Source organism: Nicotiana tabacum, chromosome 3 (genome assembly GCF_000715075.1).
Source record: "Nicotiana tabacum cultivar K326 chromosome 3, ASM71507v2, whole genome shotgun sequence".
Classification (NCBI taxonomy): Eukaryota; Viridiplantae; Streptophyta; class Magnoliopsida; order Solanales; family Solanaceae; genus Nicotiana; species Nicotiana tabacum.
The window spans coordinates 169,075,591-169,094,079 of record NC_134082.1 but is presented as its reverse complement, the minus strand read 5'-3'; the positions used below and the strand labels follow the sequence as shown (position 1 = coordinate 169,094,079).

The 18,489-nt window shown below is 37.3% G+C and overlaps 2 protein-coding genes, 1 long non-coding RNA gene and 1 pseudogene across 4 annotated transcripts in view; 1 reads left to right on the top strand and 3 right to left on the bottom strand.

The window, feature by feature from the left end:
* Nucleotides 1-18,489, bottom strand: part of LOC142177967 (beta-amyrin 6-beta-monooxygenase-like) — a 183,179-nt gene that overhangs the window by 163,063 nt on the left and 1,627 nt on the right. The gene's annotated exons all lie outside the window — the stretch shown is intronic.
* On the top strand, nt 3,573-7,289 carry LOC107785336 (subtilisin-like protease SBT5.6). 2 transcript variants are annotated; one of them, XM_075250180.1, is made up of 8 exons: nt 3,573-3,876; nt 4,158-4,334; nt 4,561-4,672; nt 4,767-5,331; nt 5,607-5,704; nt 5,852-6,131; nt 6,303-6,516; nt 6,605-7,289. In XM_075250180.1, the coding sequence occupies exons 1-8, from the start codon at nt 3,594-3,596 to the stop codon at nt 7,123-7,125; spliced, it is 2,250 nt and encodes a 749-aa protein (XP_075106281.1). In that variant the 5' UTR covers nt 3,573-3,593; the 3' UTR covers nt 7,126-7,289. The 2 variants fall into 2 exon arrangements, with proteins under 2 accessions (XP_075106281.1, XP_016462099.2); XM_016606613.2 differs by having other exon boundaries at nt 5,792-6,131.
* LOC142179542 (uncharacterized) lies at nt 8,585-12,215 on the bottom strand. Its single transcript, XR_012708014.1, has 3 exons — nt 12,079-12,215; nt 11,701-11,783; nt 8,585-8,723 (listed from the first exon to the last, which is right to left on the bottom strand). It is a non-coding gene; the product is annotated as an uncharacterized LOC142179542 (long non-coding RNA).
* On the bottom strand, nt 12,636-18,473 carry LOC107785339 (pentatricopeptide repeat-containing protein At5g57250, mitochondrial-like; annotated as a pseudogene).

The window sequence follows — 18,489 nt, the reverse complement described above, 5'->3', positions numbered from 1 at the left end:
TCACATTTAAGCTTTCTGGCTACACGCCCGGACTGCACACGCAAATCGAGGTGGTACTAAGGGAGGTTTTTAAGGACTCCGAATGTAGAATTTCATTGCAACCTAAGTGATGACTTTTTGGGTCATCACATCATCCCTACTGTTGCATCTGATGTCGTATCCTTAATGTGGTAAGCTAAACCGCCAACAAACCTGCGAATCTTTTCTTTTTCTTTCTTAACCATGTGAGGAGCATGCTTAACCAACCTTATGAATTCCATGTAGCACTCATGTATACTTTTATTCCCTTGCTTGAGCTATTCGAACTCTGTAGGCTTAGCGTCCCTATCCTCTTCTGTGATAAAGTTAGCCATGAAGGCCTTTTCAAATTCTTCCCAAATAGGCAGACTATCATCTTCATCTCTTTTCTTTTCCCACATCTCAAACCAAGCGCCAACCACATCTCTAAGCTAGTAAGCAGCCAGCTCCACAGCTTCATCATCAAATGTTTTCATCACTCGAAGGGCTTTCTTGACACCCTCTTGCCACAACATCGGATCTTCATCAACTATAGAACCATGGAACATTGGAGGACTCAACTTAAAAAATGTATTCACTTTTGAGGACTCAAAATTGTTCTGTCTATTTGATTGAGGTGAAATCACATCTCTTCTCTCGTTCTGGTTGGCCATAAAGGCTTTAAACATCTCCATAGCACTGTTGACAGCATTAAACATTTGACCCACCTCGGGAGATATAGTTACCTGAGCCAGAGCTGCTGTTGGGGGCGGCACTGGATCTTGAGGTACTTGATCATCACGTTCCACCCCTTCTTCATGTTCAACCCGGGGTACTTGAACACCCTTTGTGGATTTACCTTTCCTTTTCTGAGTTGGAGACTTTTTAATTCTGCCTTGAGCCACAATGGTAGCAATAGTTTCTTGAGCAGCATTCTGAGTTTCGGTGTCAGAGTTGCGAGTACGATCCATTTCTGTGAGTTTTGGAGAAAAGAAAACATTAGATAATTTCTTAGAGGTAGACTCTACTGCACGATCTAAAGTATAAAAAAAAATAAGACTTTTCCTAAATGCTTGTAGCCTCTTATTTATAAGTATGGTGTACCTCATACACATAAACAAGACTCTACTAACACGGCTTCATAGACCCCTAGGACTCCATAAACCTGAGGCTCTGATACAAAGTTTGTCATGACCCATTTTTTGAACAAGCCGGGACCGGCACTCGATCATTAAACATGACCGAGCGAACCATCTCTGCTTATCAAATCTATTATAACTCCAAACTTTATATGCAATAAGGCAATACTCTAACCAAATACTATTAATTAATTTAAATATTTAAATAAATTAACTCCAAAACTTTATTCATAGTAACTACTAAATTACTGCTAAGTTATTATCAAAAAAATCTGAATCTTAACCCAACGACTATGTTTATGAAGCCTCTACTGGTAAACTGACGCATTGCTCAGGACATGAGATTTCCTGGCCAGTTCTCTAAGTAAACAAAAAAATAACTAAATAAAGATAACTCTAAGAAATACTCCACGAACAAAATCGGAGCTCACCAATAGTACTGGAAGAGAAGGAAATCCTAACCCGTAGCCTGCTCGCCTGCAAAATCGGTTCCTGCGTTGTACCGCAGACCAACGTAGGTTCCCAAAAGAGAACGTCAGTACCATCCATTGTACTCAGTGAGTCTCAACAATAGGGGATGCAACTTTAATACAATACACATTACGAGCAAAGAATATAAATGCATAGAAAACATAAAGCTTCTAAGAACAATTCTAAAATAATTGCATAATAGCAGTTTATGAATATTCTAAAAGAAATTCTTTTCTTTTTCTAAAAAAAATTACTTCTCTTTATACTTTGGGAGTTCCAACTATCCTGACTTAATTCTGTCTTAGTCACAGTGTGATCGGCACAGGTTCAATCCCAACCTGATCGAATATGCCCAATCTACGAAGTGTCACTCGCTTTATGGTTCTCAACGCTCATGTATCATAGCTTATCATGGCTAAGTAAATTCTCAGCAATGAGACCCTCAGCTCGTGTGCCCCCTACTTTGGCACAAGTAGTTTCAGGAAGTCAACGCCTTGGTCAGGACCCTCGGCCTAGACGATGACCCCTTCTTAGAATAAAGGATACTCCCAAAAATCTTTTCTTTCTAAAACTTCTTCTTGTGACTTTTCAAGTCTAAACCTTTTACACATAATCATATCGGTATCCTTAAAGGTAAGGCATGGCATAAGAATGAAATAAACATTCAAAAGTATTTATAAAGATTCTCTCTCCTTCATGAATTTTCAACATGAAACTGGCATATAAGAATAACACAAAATTCTGAGAATTTATGCACATATATCAAATTAATCATCTAAACTTTAGCTAGAAAATAATTCTAAGCAAATATGTTCTTACTCACTCCAATTAAGTATATATCAACTCTTTTATGCAATTCATCAAACACTTTGTATGCGTGCTTTTGTGAGTTAAACCACTTTAGTAAAGGGTTTTATCAACTCACCTCAAAACTTCTCGAGCCAATAGTAGGCCCCAGTCCAATTGACACCAGTCAAAAAATGGATTCTATAACAATCAGTGCATTTTAATTAATTTTAAACTTTCACACTTAAACACGGAACTTTACTGTTGATATAGAGAGAGAAGGGAATAACTATTCAGTTCTCACCTATTACTACTGTAGGGTAATTGACAATAGGGAATTTTATATACCTGAATTCGAGAATTAGTGATTTGTAAAGAACCCTAGATTTTCCGTTGCCTGCGTGATTAGAAGCCTCTATTTCGTACTGTTCTATTTTTCGTCTAAGGCAAAAGCCTTCCACCCTTTTTGATGAATCAGAACGTGGGTTCTGTTTCTCTTAAGGCTTGGAGCCTTTTGTTTTCCAATAGCCCTTTTATGGGCTTTTAGCCCCCCCCCCCCCCTCTTTTTTTAACTTAACTGATAATTAATGATACTCACTTTTAATAATTAATAATATTAAAATTATTAATATTTTTCTAATTGTATATTCAATTATATATATATATATATATATATTTCACTATAGGCAAGATAAAAATAATAAAAATAGTAATAATTTAGTTCTATAGTTCGAAACTTTTATAAATTTGAGAAGTGTTACAGGTAAAGTTGGTAGAATGAAAAGTTTAAAGTTAAATTGTTTCTAAATATAAAAATGTATCATTTTTTATTGGAACGGACTAATAAAGAAAGCGCGTCATCTAAATTAAAACGGATGGAGTATTACTATTTCATCGAAGGTTACTAGCTAGACGCGTATGAGATTAAAATTCCTTAACTAATTTAAAGCTAGCTTTGACAGGAAATGGTCATAATATTTGGCCATAGACTCTTTCCTATATATCTAGCGCCTATATATATATATATATATATATATATATATATATATATATATATATATATATATATATATATATATATATATATATATATATATATATATATATATATATATATATATATATATATATATATATATATATATATATATATATATATATATATATATATATAAAGCAAATCAAAACAAGCCATTTAAAATGAAGAATCATAACTTTGTAGTTTTCTTTTTGCTCTTCCTCATGATATTCCTTAATGGTTTTGTTTCATCTACTGAAGAAACCAAGGTTTATGTAGTGTACCTTGGCGAGCACAGTGGAGAGAAGACTTTGAAAGAAATAGAAGATCACCACTGCTCATTTCTTCATTCTGTCAAGGCTACTTCCAAAGAGGAAGCTAAAACATCGCTAGTTCACAGCTACAAGAACGTCATCAATGGCTTCTCTGCTTTGTTAACGCCACAAGAAGCCGATATGATATCAGGTTCGTAAATAAACGTATACATGAACTTATCGTGAGGGCCTGCTTCGTTTTCATGAGTCAAAGACATGAAACTAAATATTTTTTCTTTATGAGATTTGAACTCAGAACCTCTTGACGGCTCTGATACCACAATAGATTGTATGACCACCCCGCCCAAAAGTTTAAGAGCTGAACATACTTTTAGTCACTTAATTATATTAAGTCTCAACACTACCAGACTGCCCTAGAGTAGGTTACTCGCGTTGTTTTTGATCAATATAAGTTGTTGTTTTTTTTAACAGGGATGGAAGGGGTAATATCAGTATTTCACAGTGATCCTCATGAAATAAAGCCTCATACTACAAGATCTTGGGACTTTGTGAGCTTGATGGAAGGAACTTCACTCATAAATTCTGGACAAGATTTGTTGCAAAATGCTAGTTATGGGAAGGATATCATTGTTGGGGTTATGGGCAGTGGTAAGAGATTTTCTCTATTTTTTAAATTTTTTTTTTTCTAATTTGAATATTATAGTACTCATATTTTGACTTAGTACGTATATATGGTAGGAAGATTGGGTCAAGAATATCACTGTCGTCTTAACTTTTCTTCTTCTTCTTCTAGTGTGTGTGTTAATGTATCGATTTCAAATCAAGGCCCTTTTTTCTTTTCCCCTTATTTTCTTCTCTGGGTTGTTGAACTTAGGGGTGTGGCCAGAATCTCCAAGTTTCAATGATGAAGGAATGGAACCAGTTCCAAAGTCATGGAAAGGAATTTGCCAAGAAGGTGTTGCCTTCAACTCCTCCCATTGCAACAGGTTGACTAGTCTTCCCAATCAGTCAAAATATTACATCTTTAATTTAACTTATATATATTGACAGTGCAAACTTTTGTTATGTTTTTTCCAAAAGGAAATTAGTTGGAGCACGATATTATTTAAAAAGTTACGAGGCAAATTTTGGTCCTCTTAACGAGACGAGGGACTTTCGTTCACCAAGAGATGTAGATGGTCATGGTACTCACGCAGCAGCAACAGTAGGTGGTCGAAGAGTTGCCAATGCATCAGCAATTGGTGGATTTGCAAAAGGTACAGCAACAGGAGGTGCTCCAAATGTTCGCCTTGCCATTTATAAAGTATGTTGGCCAGTTCCAGATCAGAGCTTAGCTGAGGGAAATACATGCCTCACAGATGATATTATTGCTGCTTTTGATGATGCTATAGCTGATGGAGTTGATGTACTCAGTGTCTCCTTTGGGTCTCAACCTAGAACAACATATTATACACAAAATGGTATTGCAATTGGATCTTTGCATGCTCTGAAGAGGAATATTGTAGTAGCCTGTAGTGCTGGAAATGATGGTCCAACACCATCTACTGTTGGAAATGTGGCTCCATGGATTATCACAGTTGGTGCTAGTAGTATCGATCGTGTTTTTTCATCTCCAATTATGCTCGGAAATGGAATGATCGTCGAGGTATGGATCGACTCTGATTCATTTGTCAATTATCACGACAGTTTAAGCTCTATGCACTAATGGTATATAAAATGTTTAGCCAATTAGATATCTTATAAGATAATTACACTCTCTTATAATCATTAAATAGTATCTTTACGCTGCCAATGTATATGATATAACCCTTATCAAGATTAACTTCAAGTAGTTAAATCCAATTCTACAAGTAAAATTGCCTCCTTTTTTGGCTTTATAAGTTTATTAACTTTTTGGGGTTTTTTATTTATAAATTACAGGGGCAAACAGTAACTCCAATAAGGAGGAGTAGGTTGCATCCTTTGGTTTATGCAGGAGATGTAGAAATTAGAGGAACTACGGCAAGCAATACAACAGGGTAACTTTCATTTTACTTTTTAATTCTTTTATTTCTTAATCAGTAGCTAATGAAACTAATATCTCACTGCTCTTATGGAATATCCAGACTATGTTTTCCTGGTACACTTTCAAGAAATCTTGTAAGAGGAAAAGTTGTCGTCTGCAGGGGCAGTAGTATGCAGGCATCAATGGAGGTGAAAAGAGCTGGAGGTGTTGCAGCTATTTTAGGAACTCCATTTAATGAGATACAAGTCACCCCTTTTTTGGATTCCACAACAGTTGCTTTTTCATATGGCCTAAATACAATCCGAACATATATACAGACTGAAAAAAATCCAATGGCAACACTTCTCCCAGGGCAAACATTGATTGGTACCAAGTCAGCACCAGTCATGGCTCCTTTCACTTCCAAAGGACCAAATATAGTCGATCCTAACATTCTCAAGGTAATATATATCAGCACCAAAAAATGAGCATTTTAGCAAACAACCTGCCTTATTTTCCAGGCTACTAGTAATTTACTTTTTACGAACAATTTCCACTAAAACTTTTTTACACCGACAGTATATAGAAGGCAAGTAAACTCTTTCTGAAAAATACTTTTACATTAATTGCAGCCGGATATAACTGCTCCTGGATTAAACATACTAGCCGCATGGAGTGAAGCATCCTCTCCGTTGAACTTGCCAGAGGATCGTCGTGTCGTCAAGTATAATATGCAGTCTGGGACATCCATGTCTTGCCCACATGTTTCAGCTGTAATTGCACTCTTAAAATCCATTCATCCAGATTGGAGCAGTGCTGCAATCAGATCAGCTCTAATGACAACATGTAATGCTTTACTCTTCTCGTAAAGAATTGTCCTCGTTATTTTTTTCTAAAGAATTTCTCTCTGACATTTGTTTTCCTCATACTGCAGCAACAATCAATAATTTGGTTGGTAGACCAATAACAAATGCCACTGGTAATGATGCAAACCCCTTTGAGTACGGAGCAGGCCATTTCCGACCATCAAGAGCAGTAGATCCTGGACTCATTTATGATGCAACGTATGAGGATTATCTTCTCTATCTTTGTAGTCAAAACATAAGCCTAGATTCCTCGTTCAATTGTCCTGAGGAAGTACCAGAAGCAAGTAACCTTAACTATCCATCACTTGCAATAGCTAACATCAAAGGATCGAGGACCGTCAGAAGAGTTGTTACAAATGTTGGAAAAGACAATTCTACTTATGTTTTAGCTATGCGATCACCTCCTGGATATGATGTTGACATCATTCCGAAAACTTTACGCTTCAGCAAGTTGGGAGAGAAACTTAGCTTCAATATAACAATTAGAGCACAAAGTGTTGAAAGGAGAAATGAGTTTGCCTTTGGTCGGTACACATGGAGTGACGGAGTCCATGTGGTTCAAAGTCCCATTGCAGCATCATCCGCATAATTAAATCATCCGATTGTGAACAAGTGCCCAACATATTTGTGTTATTAAATAGAGATAATATTAAATGGAAAAAAAAAATTGTTTGGTTTTGTATTATAAATGTAATTGCATTTCATACTCATCCAAAAGATTTGTACCATGTGAAATAAAGAAGTAATTATATATCCTGTTGCTCCATACATCTTGGACTTGTAATTGGTTTAATTATTTAAACAATCCAGCCTTGTCTCCATAGTGTAGCGGAAGGGGGCACACTTAAAAAGTGGCTGCTACCCAAAAAGTTGGGATAATGATAACACAACAACTAAGCCTCAAACAAACACCCAAGTTCGATAATGATAATAAATAGCCCCCCCCCCCCCCCCACAAAAAAAAAAAAACTACAGCAACAACGCTGCAGGCAGAGGGGGCAATAACTAATGGCTGCTCCTAGCCCGCAGGCCCTGCACCAGATACATTCTTTTGAAACAAAAATGATGAACGTGAAGAAGTTGAGCTTCTACAGGAGAGGAGAGAGAACTTGAGTGAAGTGAACCTACTGTAATTCCACCAAAAATTGTTTAGTTCTAAAAAATTTCCCTTGGAAAAAGATATCCCTAACCTTGATGCTAATAATAAATCAGGATCACAGGTCCTTGATATTAATAGATTCTCCTCCCTCTTCTTCATGAATGAAATTGATCTAATCGTCATGTCAGCACTTTTTTTATAACAAAAAAGAAGCTTCTTAATTCTAAGCAGCTAACTGTTCACTCGTTTAAAAATGTTCTAGGTGTCATGTAGAGGGAGTTTAAGTCTCTAAATAACATTGATGACTAAATAGACAAGATGTTGAGTCATTAAAGTGAACATGATGGTTTAAGTGACTCTTATACATCTAATTACACCCTATATCTCCTTGTAGACGGAAAAAAATTGAAGCACAAGAGATCACAAACTTCTAATTTACTCTATCATGTGCTAAATAAATAGCCAATGAATCACTCATACAATACAAGAAAAGGGAAAAATTAATACCCGCTCACATGAGGACATGGCTAGAAATGTATCATTGACAACACTACAAAGGGAGGTATATGATTTTGTATCTACGTAGCGATTTATAACAATTTGACCCTGTAGATTATAAAAATATCATCAGAAACTTTCTTTAACAAAGTTCCTTTACAGTTGACAGTAACAGTTGACAACGTACCTTGGGTTGATGGTGAGGATATTTCCTTTAGATTATTCCAACGTTGACGTAGCTGATCTCATCTGTTTCTCTGTTACTAAAACCAGCATAGAAGGGATAGGATTCTTATCAGAAGAGCAGAATGCTGTTACATCCTGCACTTTGAAAGTTTTTTATTTTTATTTTTTTGAGAATAGTAACATACATCCTTTGGAAGGGGAGCCTTGGTGTTGAAGGGGAGCCTTGGCGTAACTGGTAAAATTGCTGTCATGTGACCAGTAGGTCATAGGTTCGAGCCGTGGAAATAGCCACTTGCAGAAATGCAAGGTAAGGCTGCGTACGATCCCTTGTGGTCCGGCCCTTCCCCGGACCTTGCACATAACAGGAGCTTAGTGCACCGGACTGCCCTTTTTTAACATACATCCTTCAATTTAAAAGTTAACAGGTTATTTTTCTACATTTGTTGTGATAGCTACATGCATAAGATAAATTGCTCAAAAATAGTAATTATATCTTCTGCCTGATCAATTAGATGCTCCTTGCTCTCAAGAATTTGCTACGTTGTTATTCGCAGAGAGTCCGTGAAAAACTAAAGAAAAACAAAACAAAATGCAAATATGAAAAAGAAAAAAGAAAGAATCATTGTTGCTCTTATGTTACGAGATGTTTCCAAAGATTTATGCTTTCCCTTATTAGCCATTATATCCATCTTCCAGTTTATCTACTTCATAGAACAAATCTTGATGTTTCTGCACAACCATATTTTAAGAGTGTTGAATTGTCCCACATCGCTATCCACCTTATTAGGAGGTTGGTGGAACATTACAGGGATAAGAAGTAAGTTCTACACATGGTGTTTATTGACCTGGAGAAAGCGTATGACAAGGTACTTAGGGAGGTTCTTTGGAGATGCATGGAGGCGAAAGGCGTGTCGGTTGCTTATATTAGGGCGATTAAAGACATATATGAGGGAGCTAAGATCCGGGTTAGGATGGTGGGAGGCGACTCAGAGCATTTTTCAGTTGTTATAGGGCTGCATCAAGGATCTGCGCTTAGCCCATTTTTATTTGCCCCGGTGATGGACGCACTGACGCACCATATTGATGAGACATGAGGCGGCATTAACGAGAGACTGGAGGTTTGGAGACAGACCCTTGAGTCTAAGGGTTTCAAGTTTAGCAGAACTAAGACAGAATACCTAGAGTGCAAGTTCAGCGCCAAGTCGAGGGAAGTGGGCGTGGACATGATGCTTGAATCACAGGTCATCCCCAAGAGAAGCAGTTTCAAGTACCTTTGGTCGGTTATTCAGGGGATGGTAAGATTGACGAAGATGTTGTGCACCGTATAGGGATGGGGTGGATGAAGCGGAGGTTAGCATCTGGAGTCCTGACAAGAAGGTGTCACTGAGGCTCAAAGGTAAGTTCTATAGAGCCGTGGTTAGACCGGCCATGTTGTATGGGGCAGAGTGTTGGTCGGTTAAGAACTCGCATATCCAGAGGATGAAAGTAGCAGAAATGAGGAGGTTGAGGTGGATGTGCGGGCACACTAGGATGAATAAGATTAGGAATTAAGATATTCGGGAGAAGGTGGGCGTGACCCTGATGGATGACAAGATGCAGGAAGCTAGGCACAGATGGTTCGGGCACGTGCGGAGTAGAAGTCCAAACGCTCCAGTAAGGAGATGTGAGCGGTTGGCTTTGACAAGTATAAGAAGAGGTAGAGGGCGGCCCAAGAAGTATTGGGGAGAGGTGATCAGGCAGGACATGGCGAGGCTTCAAATTTCCGAGGACATGGTCCTTGATAGGAAAGTGTGGGGGTCTAGCATTAGGGTTGTAGGACAGGGGGTAGCGGCGCTATTTGCTACTCCGCACCGGGTGAGAGGCTAGTCGGAGAGGGTTGTGTCCTAGAGTGCTAGTGGTTATTGTTGTGTCCACACTTCTCTTTCACTTTTCATAGTACCGAGCCTTTCTTATGTGCTACTGTTATTTTTTTTCATCTATTTTCTGGTACTTTTGATTCTGTTATTATTTTTATGCTTTCTACTGTTGGTACTGATATATTGTCTTTTTCGTCTGCTTGAGCCAAGGGTCTATCGGAAACAACCTCTCTACCCCTTGGGGTAGGGGTAAGGTCTGTGTACATTTTGCCCTCCTCAGACCCCAATTGTGGGATTTTACTGGGTTGTTGTTGCTGTTGAATTGTCCCACATCAGTGAGATTTGAAGTCTTTGGTTTCCTTATATGGTTTTGGGCAATACTCACCTTATAAGCTAGTTTTTGGGGTTGATTTAGGCCCAAGGTCCATTTATCATGTTATAAGATAAATTACTCAAAAATAATAATTATATCTTCTGCACAACTGATCAATTAAATGCTCCTTGCTCTCAAGAATTTGCTACGTTGTTATTCGCAGAGAGCCCGTGAAAAACTAAAGAAGAACAAAACAAAATGCAAATATGAAAAAGAAAAAAGAAGAATCATTGTTGCTCTTATATTACAAGATGTTTCCAAAGATTTATGTTTTCCCTTATTAGCCATTATATCCATCTTGCAGATTATCTATTTCATCGAACAAATCTTGATGTTTCTGCACAACCATATATTAAGGGTGTTGAATTGTCCCACATCAGTGGGATTTGAGGTCTTTGGTCTCCTTATATGATTTTGGGCAATCTTTACCTTATAAGCTAGTTTTTTGGGCTGAGTTAAGTCCAAGGTCCATTTATAATGGTATTGGAGCCAGGCCCATCCCAGTTATTGTTACCAATGTTCGACCCCCATTTATGTTGTCCACGCTCCAGTTTGCAGGTCTGGGCGTGAGAGGTGGTGTTGAATTGTCTCAAATCGGTGGGATTTGAGGTCTTTGGTCTCCTTATATGATCTTGGGCATCCTCACCTTATAAGCTAGCATTTGGGGTTGAGTTAGGCCCAAGGTCCATTTATCAAAGAGCAGCACACAAAACAACCTAACTTCTCATCCAGCTTAAAGAGCAGTAAGATCAGTTAAATGGCATCCAAATCTGAGTATATCAAGTAACCACTATGTACATTTGAGCATTTGGAAATCTGCCGTGTTAAACAGTGTGTTTTCGTGTATCAAAATTCAAACGCACTAAATACCCATCTATTCTCTCTTAGTTACATTGTATAATCATTATGAACAATAACTCCCTTAAGCTAGCAAAAAACCGAAGATAGAACTCAACATAGAAGTAAGTCCTCTTTATTTCAGTTAACAGAGAGAAGCACTCAATCTAATGTAAATCATCAATACAGTGAAGCAATAGTCTGAAAACCTCCCCAGTCTCATGGCTTTCGTAGACGTGCAAAACTTCTTTTGCATAAAATGCTAAAAAATCTATTAACAAAAAAAAAGAAGCAAATCTTAATCAAGAAACTGACCTATAAGCAAGCGATTTCAAATTCATGAGGAGCTCTTCTAACCACAGCAAAGGGATTAATATTCTACTACTCAACCAGATATGCTGCAAGCACAGAGGCTGGAATTACACTGCAGAAGACAAAAGCTTCCTTCACATGCTAAGTTCATGCGGTAACAAAAACATGAAACAGAAGCCAGTGAGATAATAATGCCTTTTGCATTCTAAATGCAAGCTACTACTAATAAGGTTTGAGGCCTGTCACCTGCAATACTAATGATCATTCCTTGGCTATTGCATAGCTGAATAGGTAATTGTATGCAGAAGGATAGATACAAATTGCTAAAACAACTCAAGAAATAAAAAAGGACATGAGAGCATGACAGTGCGAGAAACGCACCATGCATTGCAAACCATCCAAAACATGCCGCTTTAGGAGGAACGTTGGTCTTAGATTATTTTAGCTGGCCATTGTTCATCTACTATGTCTCCTTGAGCTTGCAACATTTTATAACAGGATATAACTGAGAACTTCTCATCGCTAGTGGCTGTGTATGTACTGAGTCCTCTCTTCTATTATCACCAGTGAACTCAACTTTTGAAGCAGAAGTTAACATCTTCAATCTCCCAATCATCAAAATGTCTTCTAAATTGCAAATTCCATCCATTTCCAGAATAACAATCAGAAATCCAGCATTCCAGTGATGGAGCTTGTGATCTGATAATCCAGATACTTATTACACATGGGTACGCTCAGAATGAAAAGAAATGTTTTTTTGGAAATACATAGATTGACTAGAATGAAAAAGCAAAAAGTAACCTCTGCAACAACACGGGGAGTGACAATGAGACATTGTCTAAAGCTTTCATGTACAGTTTGCAAAAGTGCAGATAAAAATGCTACAAAGTCTCAAATGGCCTTTGCAAGAAGGTCCAAATTCCCCTGTACTTCTTCAGAAAGAATATTGCTAAGTCCATCGTCCGAAGTTTTTAAGCACCTAGCTTTGGTCATTGAGATTTGCTCTTCTTGGTGTAAAGTGGGAATCTAGAGGTTCATAGAAGCTTCCAACTTACATTTCACTTGCTTTAATTCCTCCTGCATAGGATAATAACACAGAGTTGGTTGATAGTTCAAATACTTGCATTGGAATTTCAAAGTGCAACAGAAATTACAATAGCATTTAATATGCTAAAAGTATATAATTGATTGAATTATATCTTCCAAAGCAAACACTCTGAATAACAATAAAATAAACTACCACTACAAAGTTAAAAAAACATTTTTTTTATGAACTACAAAGTCAAAAAATCATTTTGAATTGTTTGTTAAAAATAGATATATAGATTTGCCAAGTTTATTACCTACCTAAGATAGCTCTTGTATGGTTCGTTGTTCCCAAACCATAGCCAAAGAAGCTAGCTAAATATTATTGAAAAGACAAACATGCACTACGTGAAACCAGTAATAACTTTAGCCACTTCATTAGCCTTATCATGCTCCCCTTTTGAACACAATAAAGCAATACGGGAATAGTAAGAATTGAAGTCGAGCAACTGGGTTATTTGAGTGTATTGGTCATGACGGTTGTTTGATGCCTTCTCAAGCATCCAACTCTCATGCAATCTTGAGTCTATATCCATCTCTCTCCCATTATAAGGCTCTTCGAGTTTCCCTAATAAATTCCCAGCACCACACCCCCTTCTAGCAGGGAAAAACATGGATACCACTGCATTCAGAATAGTAACTGCCTCTTGGATGCTTCCCCGCACACACAATAGAGAAAGAAAACTTCTAATAGACTCTGTTTCAATCTGGCTTTCAACTCTGCCAAGAAGATCACTGACAGATTTTGATTGAAGCATCTCCCTCAGAATGCATCGAGATTCTTCCATCCTTCCTTTATCACATAAGCCACTCACGAGGTACATGAAACCCAAGAAATCAGGTAGTGTGCCTTTCATTTTGAACTCGGAATAGAACCCAACAGCTTCCTCCATGCCACCATTCTGGCAATTGCAGTTAAGTACTGCACTCACAGTGAATTCATCTGGTCTGAGGCCTTTAGCTTGTAAATCATGGAGAAGTTTCAAAGTTTCCTCGATTTGACCTAACTTGCTGCATCCATTGATTAATGAATTATACATGCGAGTACTTGGTCTAAGATTCTTTAGGAACATTTCCTCAAACAAATTCCTAGCATCTGCTAAAAGAAATTCTTTTGACAAAGCGTCAATGAGTATACCATACGTGATTTCTGAAGGAACTATATCATTCCTTTCTAATGAATCAAATAGCCGAAAAGCTTCAACCACACACCCTTGACGACACAAGCCATTGATAACAGAGTTATAGGTTGCAATATTGAAAGAAATTCCTTTATTCTTGGCAAAATTACAGAGATCTAATGCCCTGTCAATATGTCCTCCTTTGCAAAGGCCGTCAATAACAATTGAGTAGTCAACCACATCCATGAGAGGTAGCTTATCTCTCACTCCCATAACAAGGTTATATGCATCCAGATATCGGCAACCTTTTGTCAGTGTCCGCAAAACTACAGCAGGAAAGGTCACCTCAAATGTGTCGCCTTTCACTGTAGCAAGAAACCGAAGTGCAGTTTCTACATTTTTAATGCAAAGGAAGTACACTTCGTTGCCCCGTGCTCAAACATCCCATACTTTTTTAGGAATGTTGTCAAAAGAAGTCCAGTCAAAAAGTTTTGGCCACCATAGAGAAGAGATTTCATTAAAAGATGGTAGGATTTCTTGCTTAGAACAAAACCATTACTTTGGGTCACAATTAGCAGATTGACTGCAACCTCTAATAATCCTTTGTTGCACAAGAAAGAAACAGCATCTCCACACATTGAACCAAATTTTTCATGCATAAGTCTTTCCAATCTCTGAAACAAATCTAAAACTCCCTGAGCACCCTTAACTTCAAAGATCTTTTTTATCAATGTCATATAGATCGTTGTACTTAAAGGCAAACCTCAATGAATTAGTTCAACGAATACTTCAATTGCTATGTCCGGCATGCCATTCCTACAGAGCCCTTGATGGTGCAATTGTAACATGCAGCTGAAGGTATAGATGTCTTCCGAAATTCATCAAATATTTCAAGTGCCTCATCTATCATTCCTACTTTCAAGCGACCGTCAATCATGGCACAGTAAGTAACAGAACTGGAAGTAATGCCCATATTTGATATTTCTTCTATATGGCAAGAGCCTCCTCAAACAACCCCATCATAAATAGGGCTTTTATAAGCAAGTTGCACATAGTAACATCCAGAAAAATATCAGCTGCTTCAACTCTCTTTTTTGTTTCTAACATTCCCATGACATTTTCTTCTTGAATATAACCATGTAACAATGTACTATACGTGATAACATCTCCGAGGATTCCCTTAGACACATCATTGGCCTCAATCATCCTCCCAGCTTTGCACAATCCATTGATAATGGTATTATATGTGACAACAATAGGTTTTATGCCCTTCTTCTCCATTTCACCAAGCAGTTCATATGCACGTCCAACGTCACCCTTCCTGCACACACCATCAATCAATACTGCATAGACAAATTAATCTGCTTCAATCTGCAAATTCTCAACCATCTTAAACACTGCAAACGCCTCAAGCACTTTCCTCTTCTTGCAGAATCCTAATACTAGTGCTGTTAGAGTAACCAAATTAGGTTGAAGACCATGTTTTTTCATCCTGTATAGGAACCCAACTGCTTTCTCCACATGTCCCTCCTTTGAGAACCCATTAATAAGTATTGTATAGCCTATTGTATCCAACTCAATTCTCCTAGTACACAACATCTCATTATATCTTTTTAGTGCCTCTTCAATTGCTCTTTCCCTAAAATACCCATATATCCAATTACTGTAAAACACAATATCCAATTCTAATCCATACATTCCCAAATTAGAAACGTCCTCAATTCTACCTAACCTACAATAAGCAGAGGCGGATGCAGTGTGAGAGTTACGGGTTCAATTGAACCCATAACTTTTGACGAGGAGTAGAAATTTATGTGTAAAAATTCATTAAAATTGCAAAAATAATAGATTTGAACCCATAACTTTAAATATATAATGGGTTCAATGTTAAAAATCTTAAAAATTGAACCCATAGAATTTAAATCCTGAATTCGCCTCTGACAATAAGCACTCACAAGTGTTGTGTAAGTAATAACATTGACTTTTAAACAACCTGAATTCACAGCATTGTTAAAGAACTCAACAGCAAGCTCGGGCATACCAACACTAAAGAACCCATGAATCTCAAAACTGCACACAAAAGTATCAAATGGGTATTTAATTTTCTCATGGGTCATTAACTCTAACACTTGAATTGCTTCATTGATCCTTCCCTGAGTGCAGGAAGAGTGAATCAATGAACAAAAAGTATAAGAAGAGAGCAAAATACCATCTTTCCCTACAGTAAAGAAAGCGCCTTTCCGGGGTTTGTTTGAGAGAGGCCCTGAATTAAAGAATCATATAGGCGTTTGTCTTTGTACACCTGGGTAGGACTATTCAATTTCAAGTGCTGAAGTGCCTCTTCGAATCTGTTCTCTTCGGCAAGTGCTTGTATGAAGATTCTAGGGGGCTTGGAGTCAGCGCTGAATTGATTTGATTCGAATAAGTGAATGATGAGTTTGAATTTTTTGGGGCGAGAAAGGAAGAGGAGGAAATGGTTCAAGTGTTGGGCGGTGGGAGTGAAACCACTCTTCACTACAGAAAGAACCGACAAGAGCTGCATCCTATGCTCCCTATACAGTTCAGCTGCGGTCGGCAGCTGAAGAACAGGGGATTTTGCTGGCTGCCGTTGGTGTTTAATACGCTCGGCCGTTTTAAAAGGGATCAAAAAATGCTCCATTTAAAAGCAACTGTTTAATAGTACTAATCTTTTTTTAAAATTTACAAATATTTTAATTTAATCTTTTCTATTTATTAAATAATAGATTTTTATAGTCAAACAATATTTCAAGATTTAAAAGTATTTATTTTTTCTTAAAATTGATTTGGTTAAACAATGTCACATAATCAAACAATTGTTGAAACAGAGCTAAATGGGCTGCTTAAACAATATGTAGCTAGTATTCTTTCTATTTTTGTGTGTTTCGAGATGATTTTCTCAATTGATCAACAAATTGTGACTTGTATATTTTTTCCTTTTTGGTTTCTCACCCAGCATTCACGAGAAGCCCAACTAAATTTAGATTCGTGCCACTCGTACTTCACTCGGACAATCTTGATACAAATTGGTAACAAAACATAATAAGCATTAGGGGTGGGCATATATCGGGTAAAACCGATAACCCGAATCGTTAATTATTTATTGGATTATCGGTATTTGGTTATTGGGTTAACGGTTCGGTAACGGGGTTAAAAAAAATTATTGGATTATCGGTTCGGGCTCGTTTTTGCAATTTTGTTATTGGGTAAAACCGATAACCCAATAAGGATTAACTAATTTACTAGTTTACCCTTAAGTATATACATACTAGGGTTTCATAATTCATAGTTCACTCTTTAATTTCCCTATTCTTTCTCAATTTCTCCGCCTCACGCCCTCATCAATCAGCCTGTCAAAACTCAGGCCGGCGTCAGTTGCATCACGCCCTCACCAGTCAGCCCGTCAAGACTCAGGCCGGCGTCAGTCGCTTTTCTCAGCTTCTTTCTTTCACTCTTCAGTCGCATCTTCACTTCATTTCTCAGATCCATAGATTCTTCAGTCGCATTTTCACTTCACTATTCAGTCGTATTTCTCAGCTGCATTCTTCAGCTTCATCTTGATTCTTCGTGTAAGTTTTTAGTTGTTTCATCTTCATCTTTTTCTTAGTTTGTTTGAAAGCATTCTGGCTCTGGATTTTTCTTAGTTTGTTTGAAAACTGAAGTGAGATTTGTCGTGTGCTTTAATTGTTGAGCTATTACGAAGTTATCTTGTGTCAGTTATTATAAAATTTGTATTTCATAACTAATAAACTTGTATTTGTTATTCATTTAAATCCCTTGTATTTGCAGAAAGTGTCGAAGTGAAAATATGACTGAGATTCTATTTTTTCATCACTGACTGATATTGGGATTTTTGTTTATATTTTTTGGGTTGAAGAATGAAGGATAGAAACTTTGGTTAATGTTTATTTTATTGGATGTTGCAGTAAATTTAAATTCTTGTAAAATAGAACAATTCTGAAAATAGTTTTAGCAAAACAGTTCTTAAAATCTTATAAAATTGGTTTAGCAAAAAAGTTTTATACCGAAATTGTTTTATACATTTTGAAGCTGTTTTAGTTGTTTTATTTTATCGGGTAAACCGATAACCGATAACCAATATCTTATCGGTTTGGTTATCGGGTTATGATATTTGTAAACCGATAACCGATAATATTCATAACTGAACCGACCGATGCCCACCCCTAATAAGCATATCCCCGTAATTTGAATGCAACAACTTATTGTCATACTACTATTAAAATTATTCATTGCCAGATCTTCATTTTTCTCAAACTAATTAAAACAAGAACATGATTCACTTTCTAGATGAAATATGAGTTAATTTCCATGAGGCAGAAGGCGAACAGGAAGGCCATGCTTTGGCACAGGAGAAGCATCGAACACAATCTTCTCATCTGGAATAACCTTTTCAAGTTTAAACCTTTTGACCACATTGTGCATCAACACTAGTACTTCCGTTCGAGCATACTCTTTTCCAGGGCACATTCGAGGTCCTCCCCCGAAGGGTATAAACGTGTAGGGAGCTGGACCACTTCCCTCGAACCTCATTGGATCAAACTTTTCA

Bases quoted from the DNA above. Each gene is read 5' to 3' on its own strand.
- LOC107785336 (XM_016606613.2), top strand. From the start codon at position 3,594: ATGAAGAATCATAACTTTGTAGTTTTCTTTTTGCTCTTCCTCATGATA. The intron at 5,705-5,791 runs GTAACTTTCATT...TGGAATATCCAG, and splicing joins ACGGCAAGCAATACAACAGG to ACTATGTTTTCCTGGTACAC. The intron at 6,132-6,302 runs GTAATATATATC...CATTAATTGCAG, and splicing joins TCGATCCTAACATTCTCAAG to CCGGATATAACTGCTCCTGG.